General features: G+C 38.8%; 1 protein-coding gene across 4 annotated transcripts in view; it reads right to left on the reverse strand.

The window, feature by feature from the left end:
• Nucleotides 1-731: 731 nt before the first annotated feature.
• NRP1 (neuropilin 1) overlaps nt 732-22,115 on the reverse strand; it is a 183,467-nt gene continuing 162,083 nt past the window's right edge. For 2 of the 4 annotated variants that reach the window (XM_036759560.1, XM_036759563.1), the window contains exons 13-17: nt 18,026-18,163; nt 9,911-10,185; nt 9,187-9,283; nt 5,968-6,018; nt 732-3,674 (exon numbers count right to left, since the gene is read on the reverse strand). In XM_036759560.1, coding sequence (XP_036615455.1) covers nt 3,385-3,674; nt 5,968-6,018; nt 9,187-9,283; nt 9,911-10,185; nt 18,026-18,163 — 851 coding nt within the window. In that variant the 3' untranslated portion in view covers nt 732-3,384. The remainder of the gene's footprint in view (nt 3,675-5,967; nt 6,019-9,186; nt 9,284-9,910; nt 10,186-18,025; nt 18,164-22,115) is intronic. The other 2 variants (XM_036759564.1, XM_036759561.1) reach the window with 1 other exon arrangement.

The following is a 22,115-nucleotide window of genomic DNA, read 5'->3' on the forward strand; positions in this document are numbered from 1 at the left end:
GTTGGTAATGAGTCTACCATATGCAACTTGGTGATTGTCCTCAAAAGGAGAATGGGTGTGTGTGTGGTGTGTGGACGGATTGTGGAGTCAGAGGCCCTAGGTTCAAATTCCTTTCCTTATGTCTACTACCTGTATTTCAGAAGTCATTTCACCTCCATGGACCTCAGCACTTATAAAATGAAGTAGTTGGACTAAATGATTTCTGTGGTCCCTTACTGTTCTATATCCATGATGCTATAAGCATCTCTCTCTCTCTCTCTCTCTCTCTCTCTCTCTCTCTCTCTCTCTCTCTCTCTCTCTCTCTCTCTCTCTCTCTCCCCCTTTCTCCCTCTCTCCCTCCCTCTTCCCCCCCCCCCCCCACAACATTAAAATGCACCACCATGTTCTCCTGGCTCTTATAAAGGACAACTTTAGCTAATGGAACACAGAGACTCTTGATATAACATCGGAGATTAAAAACCTACACCCCCCTCCCCATACAACCCAGTCTTCCATCCTCACTCAAATTAAGCTTTCATTAGGGCAGCATGACATTGAACCTCAAACATCTACTCTGAGCCAGTTTTATTCAGCAAGGGTTATCTTCTCAACCTTTTATTCTGAGAAGTATATTCTTTTATAACAATTAACTTCTTGAAATTCCTCTCTCATAAGGCTTATCTGATTCTTGAAAAAATACCATCTTCTCTAATGATGAGAGCCAATGATAATAAGAGGCATCGAGTTTGGGCTATTTTATGAAAATGTTTAATCCAACTGTTTCTTTGGAATGTAGTAGTCATAGTTTGGAATTTCAGTTACAGTTCAGTTCTAGGTGGATTTTATGCTACTCAGTGTCTGAGAATACAAACGTCATTTAAAGTTAAGGCTTCACTGTTCATTTTGCAACAACAATTTACAAGTGTCCTATTGTCATAGAAAATAAAAATTTCTGTAAAAAAAATTTGCACAAAATTTCATGATGGTACAAAACATGAAGCAATAATATACCAGTAAAATGAAATCATTTTACTACAGAAGATTTTTTTATAGTTTTTCAATAAAGAAAAAAAATATGTTATTTTACACTTTTAAAAATTATGAAACAATCTAAAACAATATAAACTGAACATTCTGTAACACTGCCTTTACAAATTAATAACTTTATAAACATATAATTTTTAAATATATTTATCAGTGCAAGATACTTTTTAATTTAAAGTCGCAGTATCATTTTTCCTTGGTTGAAGGCAACTTTAAGTCCATTGCCTTCTAAGAAATGAAGTCTTTAGTGCTTTAGTCCTGGTTCTGGACTGGATGCCATCGGGGACAAAACTCATTCTTCTTTTGTGGCCCTCCACACTTTACAAGAAAGAAACAGCATTTCCAATCCAATTAAATCAAGATGAATGGGCTTTCCACACTAGGATGCAAATGTGACTCCCAGTAGTATATTGGAGAGACCAGTCCTTATGCAGGGGAGGGGGAAAAGACCTACAAATCATTATATACAACATGACACAAGTACACGGAAAACAATCAAAATTTCTTTGGGATAATTCACAGGCTGCCTTGATACCAGGATGTCTCACTTGCTATGGTGTTAGGAGCCCTAAGTCCTGCCCCACAGAAGGCTTCTACTTTGTTCAGCAACTTGGAAAGAAGCCCAGAGGCATTCATTCACAGGAGCCATCAGTTCCCTCTGCTTCTGAGTTGATTTTTGATATGAGTTTTTTACTTTTCTCATCTCAGAACATTTTCCTTTCATGGCCCCAAGATTTAGAGTTTTTTTTTTTTCAGATTAACAACTAGCTTTTTTTATTCCTGTTTCTTTTAACCAAACAGTTTCATTGGGGTTTAAAGGAACCTGACAACCTTACTTACTTAGTCAACCTGAGTCCCAAATAAGAAGGTTCCAATGGAGTATTTAGCATTGAAATTTCATGGCTTTTGTTCAGCCTTTCTTTGAGGTCTCATTTGTAATCCAATTCAGTAAAAACACACCCCACCAGCTCCCAATTTATCTTTCCCCACTGAACCCAAATACTTCAATTAATTTTGATTCTGATTTTAGGATAAAAAGACCAAGTGAGTGAAAAGTTGAAGGAAAAAGGATACTGTCACTTTACAGAGTTAACAAGAAGCCCAAAGTTAGACTTTGGGGGGGGAGTAAAATTAGGAATTTTCCCTTATTTATTTATTTTTAAACATAAAGTCTAGTAAAATCCTCTGCCATTGTCAGCAAATTAAAGCTGCAGGTTTCTTTCCTCAACAATGGCAAATGCCTATCTTTTAATAAGAGAGAAAAGACACAGAGAGATAGGAGAGAGAGAAGAAGAGGAGAAGAAGAAAAAGTTTACATCTGAAAATACATTCCATATGAAAGGACAATAAAAGAGAATATTGCAGCTTTCTACAAAAGGGTCAAGAGACATGAAACTGAGTTACAGAAAAAGTAGAACGATCAAAGCCAAGTCGCCCAATCTTCTGAGCCCTTGCCTTCCTGGGGGAGGGAGGGGTAACATTTCACACTAAAATATACTTTCTTCTTAGTCAGGACACCACCAGGGTTTGATTAGAGATAAGGGCTTCTTTTTACCAGAGGGAAAGAGAGTGGGTCAGTCAAGTGAACACAATGAGAACCAGTACAAACAAAAAGGCACTTTGGAGGACATAAATTAGCCAGTGCCAAGGACTGTTTGTTTCGGTTTCCGGTGGTACACTCGGGTCAGTTGCCAGTCATGGCTGATGATGGCACGTTATTCTGTATGGAGTTCACAAGCACAAAGTCGAGTACAACACTGAAAACATCAAGGGAGATTGGACCGTATTGCTTCGTAAACAGAGCTGACACACTATACGGGTACTGAGGCAACAGTACTCTCTCAAGAAGACAGCCTAACCCTTCTTTGCCTATGCACAACACCAGTAATTATACACAAGTACAGGCGCGAGAGTCCACTATATCGCGATTAATCCAATCTTTTCTGGGCACTGAGTTACAGGCAGCAAAGGGACCCCACTGAATACACTTGGTGACAGCATCTTGGATTTTGCACAGTTTAGAATAAAATCCATCAAAGGAAAAGGAGAAAAGAGAGAGGAGGATGGGGGGAAGGACAAAAGGAATCATTAAGTCAATCCTACTTGGTCTCAACACCAGCATCTGATTATTTAAATCAAACCAACAGAAAAAGCTGACTGTCCACGGTTCAGATCATTAATACAGATGATTGTTCAGGTTTGTCTGTCGGCTATATTCATCAAACCTCCTGAGAAAAGCTTGGCTTAGCGTCATCAACGCATGTTTCAGCCTGTACAGTAAAGGAAGAGCAACAGTTCCTCAGCACGCTCAAGTTATGTCCTTCCACTTAAATTCCTCGATGTGTCTTTTCATCTTGGCCTTCATGCCTCCGAGTAAGTGTTTTGTGTGTTCAGTTTGTCTTTTTTCAACTTTACGCCGTCCACAAGTTCAAAGTTGTAATTCTCCAGGGCAGATAAATTTCTTTCAGACATCCCGTTGTGCCAACAGGCACAGTACAGGACAACCCCACATATGGCTCCCAAAAGGACACCGAGGGCGCTCATGGCGATGATGGTTATGAGGATAGGGTCCAAGGTCTTCAACACATTGCCCGGCTTCCTAGAGATGTTTTCATCACCTTCTCCTATTCCTTCATATCCTGGTGTGCTTCCTAAGGGGGAAGGGGGGGGGGAAGATACAAATAATTGCCACTGTGAGCAGTCATAATACCAGATGAAAGTAAATCAGAAAAAAATCTGGCCTTTCCAACACTAAGCGTCTTGGGTGAATTTGTAAAAGCTGAGCTCTGTTCCCCAGATGGCTGGGTGTGACTCAGGGGGCCTCAGTACCTTGTGCCTGGGTGAGGTCAAATGGATGTTGACTTTGGAATCAATTGTTTGGCATTTCTGACCAGCAAGGGCCATATTTTATTCTAATTCAGATTTCCCTCTATCTATACATGATGACTAATGATAATAGCTAACATTTATATAGTGCTTAACATGTGTCAGGTACTATGCCAAGCATTTCTTATCTCATTTGCTCCTCAGAACAACCCTAGGAGGTAGGAGCTATTATAATCTCCAATTTACAGTTGAGTAAACCAAGGCAAACTTGCCCAAAGTCACATAGCTAGAAAGTATATGAGGGAGGATTTGAACTCAGGTTTTCGTGTCTCCAAGCCCAGCGCTCTATCCACTGGACCACCTAGCTGGCCAATAGTTACGTGTAGTAAGTGCTAGGTGAAATCTTTGGTGGTTGTGCTTTTTGAAATGCTTAGTCACACATTAAGTCAAAACACTTAGGCAGGGATTTAAACATTCCTTGTTCATTTGACTAACTCCAAAACCAAACATGAGGAAATGTTCAGTGCTGTCCTTTTATGTGGTAGAGGCTCCAATCTCACTGTGTGTTTTACTCATGTGTTTGTCCTGCCTGAGTGTAAAATTTTTACTCCACACAACGGTGTTTTTCCAAATCTACTGTGGTTTCATTCAAGGCAGAATCAAGCCTTCAAGATAGGCTCATTCTGAGAGCTAAAAGCAAAGAGAAATTTGGCAAAGCTCAGCAAGGCTGGAATGAGTTTTAGGCAGGCACAAAGCACAGCCAAGATACAACGCTGGCTAGAAGTCACTTCGTACTCAGTGGCCCCACAGTTCTGGTGGTTTCACTGGAGAAAGCAGCAGAGCTCTGCAAATCAGTCACTGGGGAAATCTCTACTTCAGTCTAGTACATAAGGAATTATTAACCGGGGAGCCTGGTGACTAATTACCTTGTACTAGAAAGCATACTAAAAATGTTAATGTGAAGCATGTTTGGTATTTATTTAATGGTGTTCAAAACAATGATTCTAATCAAAGAAAACTAAAAATATATGCGGTGGGTCCCTAAACAGGGCAGGAGGAATACAAACCAAGGGACGTATTAATACTCTCTCCCTCGATGAAGTACTGTTTTGAAACAACATCTAATAATGTTTACATGACAGTGTGTAGACTCTGTAACTAAGAACCTTGAAGAATATATTAATATGTTCGATAGCCCAATAGCATACCAGAGTATATACATATCTATGCTAGATTCTGGCACATGCTTGAATATGTGGAAAACATGCCAACTCTGGGAATAGAGGGGGACTACTATTGGGACCACCCATGGCAATGATGGCATGCTAGTCCCTTTTCAAAGTGGTAGTACAGGTTAACCCTGGTGGTTTCATTGGCCTTGGTTTTGGGTACTTTGCTCTTAAAGTTATTCAGTACCTTCTGGGAGGCAGCTCAACAGAATGAGAGATACCTGCTCTAGAGTCAGAGGTCTCAAGCTTGACTTTTAGTTTCGTTACCTGTGTGACTTTGGGCCCTTTTATGGACCTCAATCTTCTTACCTCTTAAAAGAAGGGGTAAGACTCATCTTTGAAGTGTCTTTTGAGTTCTAGATTCTACAAAGGGTCAAGTTTGGTGACCTTTGGCAATTCCTAAACCAATTGAAGGTAGAAATTTCACAGGTGAGGACTAATTAAAAAGAAAACTCTTGAATGATCATGAAAACCAGGGCTCTCGTGGATTAGAAAGGAAATGGAAGGAAAGAGGTCAAGCACAATAACACAACAGACTGTGCAGGATGAATAGTTTGTTAACATTTCTGGATAATTTGCATCTGGTGTATAACCAGTAGTAAGAGTTTGAATTGGTCTCCTTTGGGTGTCAAGGCATTAAGATGTTTTCTCCAGGATAACTAGGGCCTGGGCTAGACTAGAGAGAGCCACAAAATGTTTCATCGGGCTAAAATTCTTATGCTAAATGAAATAGGAGCTAATAGAAAACATTAAGGGTACTCTTAGCATGGTGTCTTAGAACAATTCAAACCTGGGCTTGAGGATTTATATTAAAAAATACTCCAATGACAAATCTCAGGGACAAATACAGAGAGCATCATGCCAGGTCTGACAAGCAAGACCATTTTACCTGTTTCAGCATTTGTGTTTTCTTTGTCCTTATTATCCACATCCGTTGATTCTAATAAGTAAAAAAAGAAAATGGATAACGACAATTAAAAATGTAAACACATAACACTCATAGGTACATGCATTTTCTAGGTCCCCTTTGGAGATGCCAGGAGGCTCAAGCCTTTTGAAGTGTTTAGAAATTAATAGAACGGTGATAATAAAACACATAAATTTGCTAATTAGCCTGAATTAGGATACTTTGGCTTAAGTTTTGGTCCCCACCCTCCAACAGCCCACTTGTTAACAGGTGATGTTTTTAGGGATGGAAAGCAGCAGTTTGAGCAAGCTTGATAGACAGGATGGATACAAGCCTAGTCTTGGAGTTGGACTTGCCCCTGACCCGTATTGAATGTGTGATCCTAGGCAAGGAACTAAGCCTCTCTTAGTACCTTCAGACAGCTCTGACACCACGTTAAAAAAAATCATAAGCAGCCAATGACAGCAGGATAAAAGGCATTAGCCAATGTTATGTATTCCAAGTGTGGTTAGCTAGTTAAATTGCTTTAATTCTCAATTTTGCTTTCTATTAGACACCTGGCCAGAATTTGGTTACAAAGACCAAGGTGCAACATTCAGTGCCTCCTACATGGAGCATGCCTGTAGGAAGACTGGCACAGCTAGAAAGTTGAAGCTCTAAAACAAAAATTTCAGAAAGGAAACCCTTCCCCTGTGTAAACCACAACTTGAACAGGTGTCCTTCTCCTGGCCCCTCAGCCCCCGAATGACCACTCTCTTCACTGAAATACTAATGCACTCAGCATAAACCACACACTTTGTCTAAGAGTTATTCCTTTGTTTCACAAATGCCAGTTTTGTCTCTTCCAGATAGAACACAAGTTCATTGGAAGTAAAATTGCAACAGGCCCTTCTTCTGTATCACCCACAGTGTCTAGCACAGAGCAAGACACATTGGGAAAGTAACATATGCTTTGTGATTGACTCATGGGACAATCGTATGGTATTTTCATTGGAGAGTGAAACAAAGGAGGCAGCTAGAAGGGGTTATCTCTCTGGGACTGATTCGCTACGGTGGTTTTTGCAATTTCTACCTGAAAACTTGAGGAATAAATGTTCAACAAGTTGAGTACCTGATCTTTACAAGGGGCCACTTCCCAGAGATTCAGGGGCTTTAGCTCAAGTGAATATAGTACACAAATACAACTGAGTGGATAGACATCTCAGCTCCATAACCCTCTATAGATTCTTCTTGAGGAGCCCCACAGGATCTACTGATAGAGAACCCATTCATTCTGTCATAGCAGGGCCCAAGTCATGCTCCTTATAAGTAATTATCAGTGACCAGCACCAAAATATTAAGCATTACTCTTCCCTGCCACAACCTGATAAATACAATTTATACTAGTCCACTGGGATAGCAAATGTAATATCGCCTCCCATAGATCGAAGAAATAAGCATTTTTTTCACTGTATTTTTCCAGTTGCCACTATTAACCCAGTCATATTTCTACTAGTATACAAGGTTTGTATGCAGTTAAACACACTGAAGTGTTTAAAAGCAGTGGAGTTTCCAAAAAACCCAACCACACACAAAAAACAACCCTACTACAGAGAGCAGGTTTTAAAATGATGTCACAGATTGGTTCTCTTTAGTTTTAATTAATGCAATGAATTTATATGATGACATATAACATTAAAGTCGGAGTGGAATAAATAAGGCATAAGATAAACAAGTATGCTATCACAATGACATTAACAATGCCTTTTGAAAATAGTATAGAAAATTAAGAATTATCTATATTCCCCCCTCCTTCACCAAACATGCTTCAAAATGGCACTACCACCTGAGCCAACTTTGGGTGTAAGACATAATTCTCTTCATTTCATTAAAAAATTAATTTCAATTATTTGCTGGTAGAGAAACCTTTTGGCTAACTCATAAAGCATGACGTTTACAGAGTTCAGAATCTGCTGACGTGACCTTAGCTATATTTCATGCAACCAAATTTTCTAAGTTGACTATGTGCACTTACACATCAAAATACTTGGAATTATCCAATTGTACAATTGTTTAAATGTTTCATTTACCTTCCAGGTATTTTGGTCTGGTATAGATACTGTCCTTAATAACAGTTTGGGACCTTAATGTGATACAGGGGATAAAGAGCCAGTCTTGGTTGAAAGACCTCGGTTCATGTCTCACCTGTGACACCAACTGGCTATGGAACCCTGAGCAAATTGATTAACATCGTGGTTCCCTGAGCAACTCTCTAAGACTAAAGATACAGGGAAAAGTATTGACTTGCATTGGTGAAGGGAGTTTCCTCACCTGGGAGTTCCTTCTACCAATTAAATCACAAGTCTAGTCCCTATGCCCAATCTTCATAGACATTGGCTATTAGATATGGCCCAGCATTTACTCTGTTCCTTATTGGTGCATCCAAACAGACATTTGATGAAGTAAGGTCACTAAATGTATATTGTCACGCCAAGAAACCAAGCTGGGATGCCAATCAAGAGCTGTTGCATTCAATAGCCCTCCTCCCATTTTAAAGGCCTCTATAGGCAACAGTTAAAAAGAAGGGAGAAATAAGATCAATCAACCAGTCTACAAGCATTTATTAAATGCTAACTCTGCGAGGCATTGTGTTAATCACTCACAAAAGTGAGACAGAAGAACTCCTGGATTGGTATTTGTGAAGCTGGCTCATTCGATTGCTATTATGAAACTTTTTATTCTGGAAGGCATGAGAGATCATGAGCTGGGTGAGACCTCTTTGTGGTGAAATGGTATGGCTGGGAGGGTCTATTAATTTAGCTAACTTTGCTTGTGTGTCTCTGTATTCACCTGTGTTCTCCTTGAGCATGTCTTATCTGGGCTGGGCTGTGAATTTCCTGAGGTCTTTGGCATATAGAACATTGAAAAGCTGTGGTAGTGATAAGTGTTTGTTATCAGGGTCGACTATAAGCAGTGACCTTGACAACACATTTTAGATCGCTCTGTTCTCTCTGGTGTTCCTGTATCAGTGGTTATAGGACCCTGATAATATGAAACGATTTGATTTTTAACATAATTTCAATTGGCAAAAATATATCTGACTAGCACTTACCTAATACTGAAAATCTAGTTCCATATGAGTGAGATAAAGACAAGAGCAGTATTGAGAACATTGATCTAAGCCACATCTTCACTGGTTCCACTATGGCACCTCATACTTACTTTTACAATCCTCCTGTGAAATGTGGTTATTAATACTAATGTCGTCAACTGCGATCCCTCCAAGGTTTCCTTTTCCGATCTCACCCTCAACAATCACCTAGCAAAGTGAGAAAATTTTCACACTGTTTAACTGATAGTGCCAAATCTCAGTGCTTACAAATGCTTGCTCAGCTCTAGCGATAGCACCCAAATTAAATTCACGAGCTTTCACATAAGCACATGCTTTGCTCATCAATTGGTATTAGCGGGTTGGTATGGTACCGTAAAGCATCACTTCACACATTCTTTTAAAAATAGAAATTTTAAAACTAGGAAAAAATCAGCAGATGAAAGGGATGAAACATTGTGACTGCCCAGAAATAGTTTGTAAGGCAGTATTTTCTGTTCTTTCTCAGGTAATTGCTTCAATTCATGTAATTTGGGAGATCATGAGATATGCTGCCATTACAACTTTTACAGCAACAATATCCTGGACTCAGAAGGACCAGGATCAGAACCACCACCATCACCATCACCACCACCACCAACAACAACCATAATGTCTTCCAGAATTTCTGGAATGTTAATGTTCTTTCTCCCCCTTTCTTTTGCATAACCCCCAAGAGGTTACATTTTCAAAAGAGGCTTTTGGTCTGATCACTCTGCTTCTTTTCCTAAAGCCTTTCAACACTCTCTAACTGATCACGTGAATCGACTGGCCCCCAACCCAAGCAGGCCAACATACCTGATAATGTTTCAGAGACTTGTGAAGTAGAACACGTCCTTCCTTCCAGTGGTTTCCTTGATGTCCAATGGCAGTCCAGAGTGTTTGATCATATTCATCTGGCTTCTGGTAGCGCAATTTGACCCTCAAGGTGCCAACATGGGAACCTGACATGTGGTACCAGAAGGTCATGCAGTGGGCGGAGTTCTGGGAATACACGATGGGGCTCAGCAGCCGGGCTACTTTGCCCTTCTGATTTTCATCAGCTTGGGAATAGATGAAGTTACCATCTCCTGCTGTGACAATAAGACTGTGTTAGGAAGAGTGGCTGCATTCACTGTTCTTTTGCTTTCTTTTCTTTGAAATGCCTCTCCCCTCCAAGCCTACTTTTTCCCCTGGACTGAGCTGCCAGGACCCACTATAAGAAAGGGAAAGGGCACCCTTCGCAGGGAAACGAAAAAGCCTTGCCCAGTAGCCAAGGCCCTTCTGTGTGCATGTTTGCAACAATAGCCTGCTTAGGAGAAAAGCCTGGTGGTGATTCTTTATTCTGTAAAGGCTCATTAATTCATATCCTGTTCATTTGGAACCATGATCATTTTGTCATGGTTTGGGGATGAAATCTGGTTTCTTGGAGAAAACAAACTGTTTTTGAGCACCTTTAATACCACTCCAGCATTGCTCATCTGCATACAAACATGGACTGGACTAATTAAAAGTGACTCTTGACTGTTCGTTAACACACATTCTATCTGATCAACATTTGTTGTAAATGTTTGAGTGGTCTTGTAAATGTTTGTTGTGTGGAATTGAATTTATGCAGAGTCTGCATGTAAATGACACTGTCTTGGGGACTGGCCAAATTTGAACAGAGCACAGACATGGTCAGTGATGATGGTGACAGCTGCAAATTACTTCATATATGAAGACTACACACACACAGGTACATATATATGTATACATAGACTAGATACATGCATATCTGTATTTATATACATATGTGCATATATTCATACATATACAGACATTATGTCTCTATCATCTAGATCTACGTCTATACCTATTTGGTCCTCAGAAATGGTCCTGTGAAGTAATTACTATTATTATCTCCAGTTTATAGATGAAATAGGTTAGGTGGCTTTCCCAGGGTCATACAAATCTTCCTGACTCCTGCTCCACTGCACTATCCACTAGCTGTCATCAGTACTGACAAGGACATGTGCATATACACAATGTGCAATTATACAATGGATACATGAGCTTTTTTGTTTGTTTTTGGTAGAGATGTTAGTAGAACTGAATTAACAATACTTTGGTTTTTTTCTTGTTTAATCATTTTTCAGTTGTGTCCAAGTCTTTGTGACCCCATTTGGGGTTTTCTTGGCAAAGATACTGGAATGACTTGCCATATCCTCTTCTAGCTCATTTTACAGGTGAGGGAACTGAGGTAAACAGGGTTAAGCAACTTGCCCACGGTCACCATTTGTTAGCTACTGGTTTGTATTATGTGCATATTTTAAAGTGATACAATTGCAGTTTTATAAAAGTAAAATTTATTCATTGCTTTTCTCTAATTTGGCCTGGGTTTCTCCCCAGTTAGTTTGAGATAGTTAGGTTTCTCTTGCATTTGGTGGATGGTGGGGGGTGTGGTGGTGGTGGGGCGCAAGGCGTAGCATCTAGATGGGCACAGTGGATAGAGAGCTGGTCCTGGAGTCAGAAAGACTTGAGTTTGAAACCAGCTTCAGACACTTACAAGTTATGTGACCCTAGACAGGTCACTTAACCTCTGTTTGCCTCAGTTTCCTGAACTGTAAATGGAGAAATATGATAATGTTTGGAAAGCACTTTGCACAATGTCTGGCACATAGTAGGTACTATGTAAATGTTAGCTATAACTATCATTATTATCAGTAGTAGTAGTAGTGGTGGTGGTGGTGGTGGTGCCCCCAAGACTATATATATCTATATATCTATATCTATATAGATATAGATATAATTCTGAACTGTGAGAATTTCTCCTACTTAGGTCAAGGCAGCAGATTTGCATCCATATAAAGTCACATTTTTGAAGCCCTTTGGAATGGGCTGATTTTGGCAGTGGAGATAGTCTCAGAGCTGTAATGACTTATTATTGGTTTTGCTTTTAATTGTCCCCAATGGGAAAATTTCACTCTGTTACCACTGGGTCTAAACATATAACTTATACTTCATTGTTTGCCCTTCAAACAGAAATCGCTCAGGCTAATGCTTAAATTCTTCCAGGGGCTATGATTTCATTGGTGTGGACACTCCATTCAAGGACTCAGTTTCCAGTCCCCCTGTGACTTAGAAGAATCACTAGGGGCGAAAAATTCATCAATCTGCAACCCAACTGGGCATGAACCTTTCTGAATTCAACTAGGCTCGTCTTTAGACCATGGCTATATAGTTGGTCACTAGACCTGTGCCTCAAGCTTTTTCACCGTGGTGGTACCTGCTGGAGCTGGTATTTTGATGTTCAGTTACCTGAAGGAACCCATGACCATCTCCACATTACACTGAGTCATTGGAGTAGGACTAAGGGTAAAGTAGAGATGATGGAATTATGAATCTTATCATTTGTCTTTAATGCACAGTCAATATATTTCAATATATACTGGGGAAAGAGCATTGATTTTGAAATCAGATGACCTCAGTTTGAATCTCACTACTGAAACTTGGGCAAGGTCATTAATTTCTCTACGCTCAGGTGTCAGTTTCCTTATCTGTAAAATGAGTGTGTTCAACTGATTAGCCTTTGAGGTGCCTAATTCTACCGTTTGATCTATGACCACTAGCCAAATTTGTATATTTTATTGTATAAATATTTGATATCCATATATTTGCCCTTCTCAGTACTATTCAGGGTAGAGTATAATGCTTTAGTGGACCACGCAACCCAATTCTGTCTCTTCCCCAGTCTGGTGTCACTGACGTGTTCATTCTGTATCAATACCTTTATTAATGATGGTGGTTAAAAGATGATTGAAGTAAACCACATCTTACTAACCATCTATGAACTACCAAGTCTATCCATTTTTGGCTCACTTTGTCTAAGAGATAAACTGCTTGCTGATGTCTTGAGCATCTGAAAGTCTCTTTATCTCAGGGCACATAAAGAAAGAGTGATTTGTCTGTCCACAGAGATTGACAGTCACAAATGTACCTTTCTGAAGTGAAACTTTGGGGACTTAAGAAATCTAATACACTGAGGAATGTTTACTTGGTTTGGACTAAGTACGAGTGTGAGATGGTTAGGTCTCTTGCATTTAGTGGATGGAGAGAAGCTAGGGGGCACGGTGGATAGAGTGTTGGAGCCTGAAATGAGGAAGATTTGAGTTCTAATCCAGCTTTGGACATTTACTAGCTATGTAGCCCTGTGTGATCTGTCTGCCTCAGTTTTCTTGACTGTAAAATAGGGATAATGATAGTACCCACCTTTCAGGACTTGTTTAGGTTAGTCAGAGAAGAGTAGGATTTGAAGAAAAATTGAAGGTTATGAGGAATATGGAGGTGGGAAGGAGGGGATGAGTTTAAGAAATGCCAGATGAGGGTTGGCCAAGAGAATGAAGGTTCTAGCTCTGCAAAGGTAGAAAGAGTAAATAGAATTTAGGAAGGGTACAATGAACTTGGAACTGTGGAAATAGGCTAAGCTTGGATTGGGAAGTAGGGAGGGTCAATGAAGTAGTTCAGGGAAAGCAGAAATAGTAATAATCAGGGTTTTGTTCCCCTTCTATCCCCCGGGAGGATCATTTGTACTCCATGAGATTACTTGAAAAGGCCAGGTCAGGGTAGATTGTAATAAATATAAATGAGTATTACTTCTCTTGTTCAGACTTTGACAACACATCTTATCTTTGCCATCAAGGATCTGAATAAAAGCAAACTTTGAATGCCACAGGAATAATTTTATGAAGAAGACTTGGGGCCCAGGGAAGGAGTGTGATTTGCCCAAAGTCATGGTGGTAGATCATAGGATCACAATTTAAAGCTGAACAGAACCTTAGAGACCATCAAGGCTGGAACTAGAAGCTCCTGAATCACACTCCAAATATATTCCCCTTTCCACTATATCACTGTCTCTAAACCACAAACAAAATCCAACTTTGACAAAAACAAAAAAACCCCAAAAACTGAACCATAAACTCAATTTGATTGAATTTCCCACCCGAAGCCTCTTTCCCACTGAACAACAATAAAATACCTATGAGCCAATTAAAGCTGGAAATGAACCTATATATTTTCTAAATCTTTAGAATACAACAAAACCAGAGCATTGTTTTCTTCATCTGTAAAATGGAGGGATTGGACTAGATGATTTCAAAGACCTTTCTTGGCTCCAAATCCTATGATCTTGATACTATATGAACTCAAAGTGAACTAATATTAATTCATTCAAGTTCTTGCTTTGAATGAATTAATGTTCTTTTCCTTTCTTTGAGTTAGGTTTTAGAGGTAATTAAAAAAAGATTCCCTTATTCAAGAGTATGGAGAAGGAAATGGCAAACCCATTATAGTGTCTTTGCCAAGGAAACCCCAAATGGGGTCATGAAGAATGGGACATGATAGAAAGGACTGAACAACAAAAATCCAAGGGTGGGCTAATTTTGATGTCCTTTTTATCTTGGCTACCCAAGATTAATGCAACAGATCAGTAATTCAATATAACAAATATTTCCTAAGCACCTAGTATTTGTAAGGCACCTTAGTAGGTACTAGGATACAAAAACAAAATGGTCCCTCCTCCCAGGAACTTACATTTTATTGGGAAACAAGGCAGCATTGTCCTAAAAACTGCCCGATTAGAACTCGGCTCCCAGATCTGGGTTTCCTTTGAGAGACAGAGTTCCTCCTGTCTACTTTCACTCCTCCTCACCAAAGAAAACCCTTACACCCAAAAACCTTGTCAGAGAAAGTTCAGTGTATCACTGTTAAATGTCTAACATGGAAATTTAAACAGCTGTTTTAAGTAAGTCTAAAGTTGGGCAGCATGACATAGTGTCTGGATAATATTATTTTAAAACTGTTCCCATGACTTGAATCATAAAAATTTCTCAAGAGTTAGGATGGATGGAAGGAGGGAAGGAAGGAAGGAAAGGAGGGAAGGATGAAGAGAGGAAGGAAAGAAGGGAGGAAAGAAGAAAGGAGGAAAGAGTAAGAGATGGAAAGAAAGGAAGAAAGAGAAAGGAAAGTAGGAAGAAATAGAAAGAATGGAAGAAAAGAAGGAAGAAAGGAGATAGCAAGAAGAGAGGGAAGGAAGAAAAATAAAGAAAACTAGTGATTGTGAAAAACTAGAAAATTGTGAAAGACTATGTGTGTGTGAAATTTTTTTGTTAGCATTTTAGTAGACTTATTTATTTATTTATTTATTTTTAGGAATGAGAGCACTGGTCCAACGGCCAGGCTGAGATGACTGGTCATGAAAATAGAGGAAGCAGCACTTTTCGAGCTTTTAATTTAAGCCCAGAAACACAGTCCACACAGCCTCTGTAACACATCTAGTCAGAAAGTACAGATATTTTTCCTTTTAGAGATTTTATCCCAGTTCTGGGTCAGGAACTCTGTGTTCATTGTCTCAATTAGTGCTTTCCTTCTGCAGCCTTTTAGCTTTTGTCAGTCTCTGGCTCTCTTAGCTTTTAACCTCCTTTGAATGTCAGATCCTACTGAGCCATTTGACTTCACTTTGCATCAATTTTTTCACCATTACTGCCTTCATTTCAGCTAATTGCATTTAGTTAATTTGATGCCATTTATATGTACAGTGCCATTTACAGTCAAAGTATTTTAAGTTTTTTAAAACTACTTGTCTTAAGATTCAATGAAAAGTGTCTCAGGACTGAAGGAGTCCAATTTTATCTAATTTCCTTGTCATTCTCATTAGGGCAAGGGGGAAGGGAAGGTTAGAGCTGTATAAGAGGGAGGCCTATCTGGCACACGTAACGACTCCATTCACCAGATAAAAAGGAGAGAGCAATATAGACCAATAATCCATGTCACACTGACCCACTCTACCACAGCACCAACATGGGGGGAATTTTCTTTTAATGAAGTCTCAACATACCAGCAAATTCCTACTCTGGGGGTCACTGGGGAAGCTGTTATTTCTGAATAAGCGGTATTTGAAAAATTCCAGCATATTGAAAGTTTTTATGCAAGATGGGAAATTCTTACTTCTTTATACTATCAGTTAGGTGAATGTCAAAGAAGAGGTGAAATGGCAAAATGATAAAAAGGAACAGGATTTTTCCTCCCCATCTAGTAGTCTTGTTAGCTTCTTTCTACAAAGTGTGAAAGGGTTATTTAATTTTTGGGGGGGGGCAAGGGGTACTTCTCTTTTAATGATACCTTCACATGTTCAGAGGTGAATGAACTTAAAGTCTTTCAAAACAGAACTAGCCTATCAAACCGTCTAGCCCTATCCCAGCTCAAGGCCTATGGAAGAGTAAAATACTGGACTTAGACTTTCTTCAGCTTTGAATTAAAGGAACATTGTAGACACAATATAGTTGTATTTCATTTGAAGAGGTCCCATGATACCCTTGCGGAGAGGTGAAGAGATATGGGCTAGGAAAGTGGAGTTTGTTGGATTTGCAATGGATCGAATGACTGGACCCTAAATACTGTGTTTAATGAATGCACTGTTGTCAATCTGGAATAAGACCTCTAAGGGAGCACCACAGGACACTTCTCCTTAGCTCTAGTCTACTTAATATTGTTAATAACGACTTGGATAAAAGCATAAACATCAAGATTATCCAATTTGCAGAAAACATGAAATAAGGGGAGTTTTTTTTTAATCTATACCTATGTATGGCTGTATCACTATATATTTTGGCCCAAACAGATTATTTGTAAAGTATGTAGCACAGTGCCTGGCACATAGTACGTGTTATATAAATGCCAGTTATTCTTATTTTATTGTTATTACTTCCCTTAGATTATCTTCTATTTATTTTGTACATATTTTATATACATACTTACATGTGAACGGATTGTCTCCTACAAAAGAATAGAAGCTTCTTGAGGGCAGGGACTTTCTCATTGTTATTTTTGTGTACCCAGGACCTGACATAACAAGTGCTGGTATGTAGCAACAGCATTGATTCCTGACTGAACCTGGCTCTTTATCTGTTATGCTTAAGATGACAAAATAAGGATCATCAAACATCTTGGTAGGCTAGAATGATGTACCAATTCTACTAAGATGTCTTTTAAAGGAGATTAAAATAAAGTTTTTGAGTTAAACTCAATGGCATAAATATGAACAGAGTCACAAAAAAAGAAACAGGCTTTTTTTTTAGGGAAGGGCAAATTTCTTAGGAATCAGCAGGAAGACCTGGTGCTCAAAAAAGTGAAAAGAAACATCTCCAGAATAAGGGAGGTTATAATTACACTGTGTTTGGTTCTGATTTTAGAAGGTCATTGCAAAACTAGAGGATTTCTAGAGGAAGGTGTGGGAAATCAAGTCATCCCATAAGAGGATCATAAGACTTAGGAGGAGCATGATAGCTAGCTGGCTTCAAGTATTTGAAGAGCTATTATGTGAAATAGAGATTAGATTTGTTTTACTTGGCCCCAGGGGGCAAGAGTAGGAGCCATGAGTGGACAGTTGTTGAGAGATAGATTTCAGCTAAATAAAAGAAAAAGCTTATTAACAATTAGAGCTCTTGAAAATGGACTGGAGTATGTTGGGAGGTGGTAAATTCTTTGTCCCTGGAGGTCTTTAAGCCTTTGTAGGTTGGATGGCCAATTGCATGAGATGTTTTAGAGGTGATTTCTGCCTTTCTAACTCGATGATTTTATTTTTAAATTTTAGGTACAAAAATGACTAATTCATGTGCATTTTTCTTCTGCCAAATGGCTTCCCAGGAGGGACATTGTTCATAGGAGAAATAAAACCGTAGTTATTTGCTCCATGCCTTGAGTAAATTTATATAAGAAGGAAAAAGACAAATAGGATATCTTGTCAAAGGAACCCCATTTTTAAGACTCTTGTCTCAGGATGACTTTTTAACTCAAAATTCACAGAAACCAGTGCAGCCATTCCCATCCCCCCAGAGTATTCTCTGGTTCAGAAAGGATTCTTGGAGATAATGGAGTTTACCATGAACTCATGATTACCTGTGTGATCTTGAATAGGTCCTGTTTTGCTCGTCAACACACTCCACTTTAGTTCCACGTGATTGTCATGTTCCCACTGACAGAATGTCTTATGAGATCCCCAGCCAAATCCACAGTTAAAACCATATGCTGAAAACTCTTCATTGGGCAGGGAAGAGAAAAAGAGACAGGAAGAAAAAAGACAGAGTTAATCATTTAATTTAGAATAAAATCAAGACCTCAATTAGTCCCTGGAAAGAAAATTTATATGAGATTCATTTCTACTTGAATATTCTGGGAAGGCCACAAATAACAGGACTGCCAGGAACTTGAAATGCAGGGAAAATGTCAAATTGTTTTCAAAATTTCATTTAGCTATCCTTTACCGGCTTTAAACAGATTAGAGATGACAATGTCAAATTGGTTTTATATTAAAAAAATTAAAGATGGTATCTTTCAATGACATCTACAGTACCACTTGAAGTCCCTCCTTTCACAATATTTAATGGTCCTTGATGAGACTGAATCATATAGACTGAAATCCACAAATAATAATACTGAGAAGAGACTGACCCACAGATTTAGAAATATCTAGGTGTGTGAACTGTTTTAATCCAGACTGTTAATCCAGATTTTCACAATATTCTTTTAAAATTTTCAACATTAGACTAGATGTTTCAGATGAAGTTTTTTTGGGGGGAGAAGAATTAACATTTTTTTGTGCTCTTTATAGAATGAACTTAAATAATATTTTTTTTGTTTTTGTCTTATGGTTTGTGTGGTTTTTTCCCCCCACTTAAAATGCTTGATACATGTAAAACCAGAGGTAAGTGAAACTATACATATAAATAACCACCAGAAAATTTTCATCTTCAAAAAACTCTTCCTTTGGAATTTGTAGAGTTCATTGATACAGATCAACTGTTTTCCCCATTCATCTGGCAAGGCAATGCCTGAGAATGCTCCTTTCCAAATATATAATCTTATAAAATTTTCATAAGATTCTCACCTTTAGGATATTCGCTTAACCTTGTGAATGCTAAAAACGAAAACCCATTGAATGTTGGAAAATTTGTGGCAAAATTAAGGCCTCCCCCCCCAAATTTAAATTTAAGACATATACAGGGACAAGGTAGGGATTTCTCAACACACAATTTTTCGTTAAAGAAAATAAGGCATTGAGAATATAGAGCAACGCTAGCCAATTTCATGGCCTTTAATTTAGTTTAGACCGCCCACAAGATGGCAGCATTGAAATGGAAAGGGGAGAGAGACAAACAGGGCATCCTGCCAATTGAACTTAAAATAAACCTCACAACAAGCCTCATGTATAGCAAGGGAAGTCTGGTATCTTAAGGCTTATGATGGTCAGAATGAGATCATATCTTGTTTTGAGCTTTAACTTTGCCCAAGTATTTTGCTTTCTCTCTCTACCCCACCTCTGTTATCCTTCCCTACCAGCCTCCTTCCCTTGCATTCCAACAATGGTACTTGGAATTTTAATGGAAAGATCTATTAAACGGATAAGGATGAAATTCTTTACATTTCTGGCCTCCAAGGAACACTTTGTGAACACTAACATTTACTTCCAACTCATGTCAAATTCTGGAATAGAAAAAAATTCCTAATTCCAGTGACAATGTGACCTCTCCAAAGGATGACACCAGAAGTCCAGAGAAGTAAACTAGGAAACCAGATGATGTATATAATGTAAGCATTATCAGCTAGTGGAAAAGGACCATATTTCACAGTTCTGGTGTCACTGGAGAGATTTATTTCATGTCTAGTCTTTTGTAACCATGAAATAAGACTTCTTAAAGCATGAGAAAGCCTCTCCAAAATTTACCACACTTTTGCCTAGGGAGATTAAATTATGTAGATGAAAGACAGTAAATTGAAGTTTGAATGGTTAGGTAACCTTGGATATTGCAATCTGATCATACTGGACTGGACTGTTACATAACTACATGTTAGAAAAATGTTAATGGGAACGTTTTATTTTTTGTGTGTCACCCTCAATGATATTTATAAAACATTCAGTACAGGAAGGCAATGCAGCATTTTATATATAATTCAGATTATGTTTCCTTTGCTAAAACCCTAAGCATGTCCTTCAGTAGAGGAAACCACCACATCTGTGAATTAAACTAAAGGATTTCTACAGATGTCACAAACAAACAAGTTTAGGTTCTTACTATTACCAGGCTTATGGAATCTCTTTGCCTGGAAGTCTTTTTTTTTAAAGACTTAGATTATCATCTGTTAAGGAAGTCGTGGGTGTGGTCCTGTATGATGGGTCTAAGGAACTTCCAAGGTTCCTCCCAGTCTGGCAAATCTAAGTTTTGATCACAGCATGCTGATTGCTATGTGCGCTTTTTTTCTTCTACTCTTTTGTTCTATCTTTTGGTCATTGAATTTGTTGCTTATGGCTAGTTTTTCGTTTTGTAAGAAATAGCGGAAGGAAGTCATTTTAGGGTAGTGAATATGGTTTGAAGTTTCAAACTCTGGCCTGGGCAGAAAAGGCAATTAGAGGCATGAGATACCCATAAATGTAAACTGAACATTGGAATATTGACCCCTAAATCTTCAAAATACTATCTGGGTACCATAGCTGCACAATTCTCATTAAAGCAAATGGGAATAATGTGGTTAAATCCCTGCTCGACTCTTAAAAAAATAGCAGGAAACAATATTGTGAACTTAAAACAAATTTATAGTCTCAGAGAGCAAGCACCAGCTGTACTTATAGAGCCAATCTTACCCACAGTTGAATCATTAACGGTGAATGTGCACGAGGATTTAATTTTAAAGTCTAGTATACAAAGTTCCTATTGAGTAGTTGAACATTCCCAACTCACAGGCAAGTCCTTACCATTCAAACAAGGGGAGGTGATGAGGGGCATGGAAATTGCAAGGACACTAACACACTTTGAGTTGCTATAGCAATATTTGAAGATGTAGAAACATATGAGGCCTGGTAGAGGGAAAGTATATTTAAAAAGATGGTGGTTGCACCAGCTGTCTTGGCATAGCACTAATGGAATCTTGCATATAATGCAATCCACCCGGAAGGTGTGAGAATATTATGTGCTTATTGAGTTTACTAACATTGGTAAGAATTAGACTCTGGTTGGTTGTATATGACTGTGGCAGAATTGGATTCTGATAGCTCTGATGAGTTCTGATTTAACAGTTTATGAAAACTAGTGAGAGAGACCAATACTTCCAGGTTCTCTAACACACAAAGAACTATGTTGACTGGATGGAGAGAACCAACAGGGCAAAATGAACTTTTCAATCATCCCAGAATCCACTTTGGGGTAACTCTGCCTTCTCGTTCTTCATGGCCCCAGAGTCTGGAAGTAGAGGAGTTACTGGGAAGCGGATTTAGGCTTGATATCTATCAGGAAAAGCTTCCTCATAATTGGAACCATTCAAAGGCTATCTGAAGAAGTAGTGGGCTCTTTCTCACAAGAAGTCTTCAAGGAAAGGCTGGATGACCATTTGTTGGGTGAGTTTTAGAGGGGATTCTCATTCAAGACTAGATGACCTTTGAGGTCCTTGCCAATTCTCAGATTCTACATAAATGCACTGTCTGCTCTATGCTTGCAGGTACTAATGAAACATAACTCAGTGATTCACTTTAATATAACATTTTAAGGCTTATAAAACACTTTCCTCATAACTAACCTATGAGACAGATAGGACAAGTATTATTTTTCCAATTTAACAGAAGAGGAGATCAAACCTCTGGAAAGATAAATGATTTGTCTAGGCGCTGGAGTCAGGAAGACCTAAGTTCAAATTTGGCTTCGGACACCTATTACTTATGTGACCCTGGACAAGTCACTGAACCTTGAAATACTTCAGTTTTCTCATCTGTAAAATGGAGATAATAAAGGCATCTGCCTCCTATGGTTGTTGTGAGGATCAAATGAGATAATCATTGTAAAGCCCATATTGCAGCGACTGCGCATAGTAGGTGCTATATAAATAATAAATAAAGAGCAGTAGTAGTCATAGTAGTAACAGTCCGGAGCAAGAGTAGATCTCTGGTCTTTTCACTCCGAATCTAGTTTTATATCCTCAGTGATATAAATGATATCCTCAG

This window comes from Trichosurus vulpecula, chromosome 5 (genome assembly GCF_011100635.1).
Source record: "Trichosurus vulpecula isolate mTriVul1 chromosome 5, mTriVul1.pri, whole genome shotgun sequence".
Classification (NCBI taxonomy): Eukaryota; Metazoa; Chordata; class Mammalia; order Diprotodontia; family Phalangeridae; genus Trichosurus; species Trichosurus vulpecula.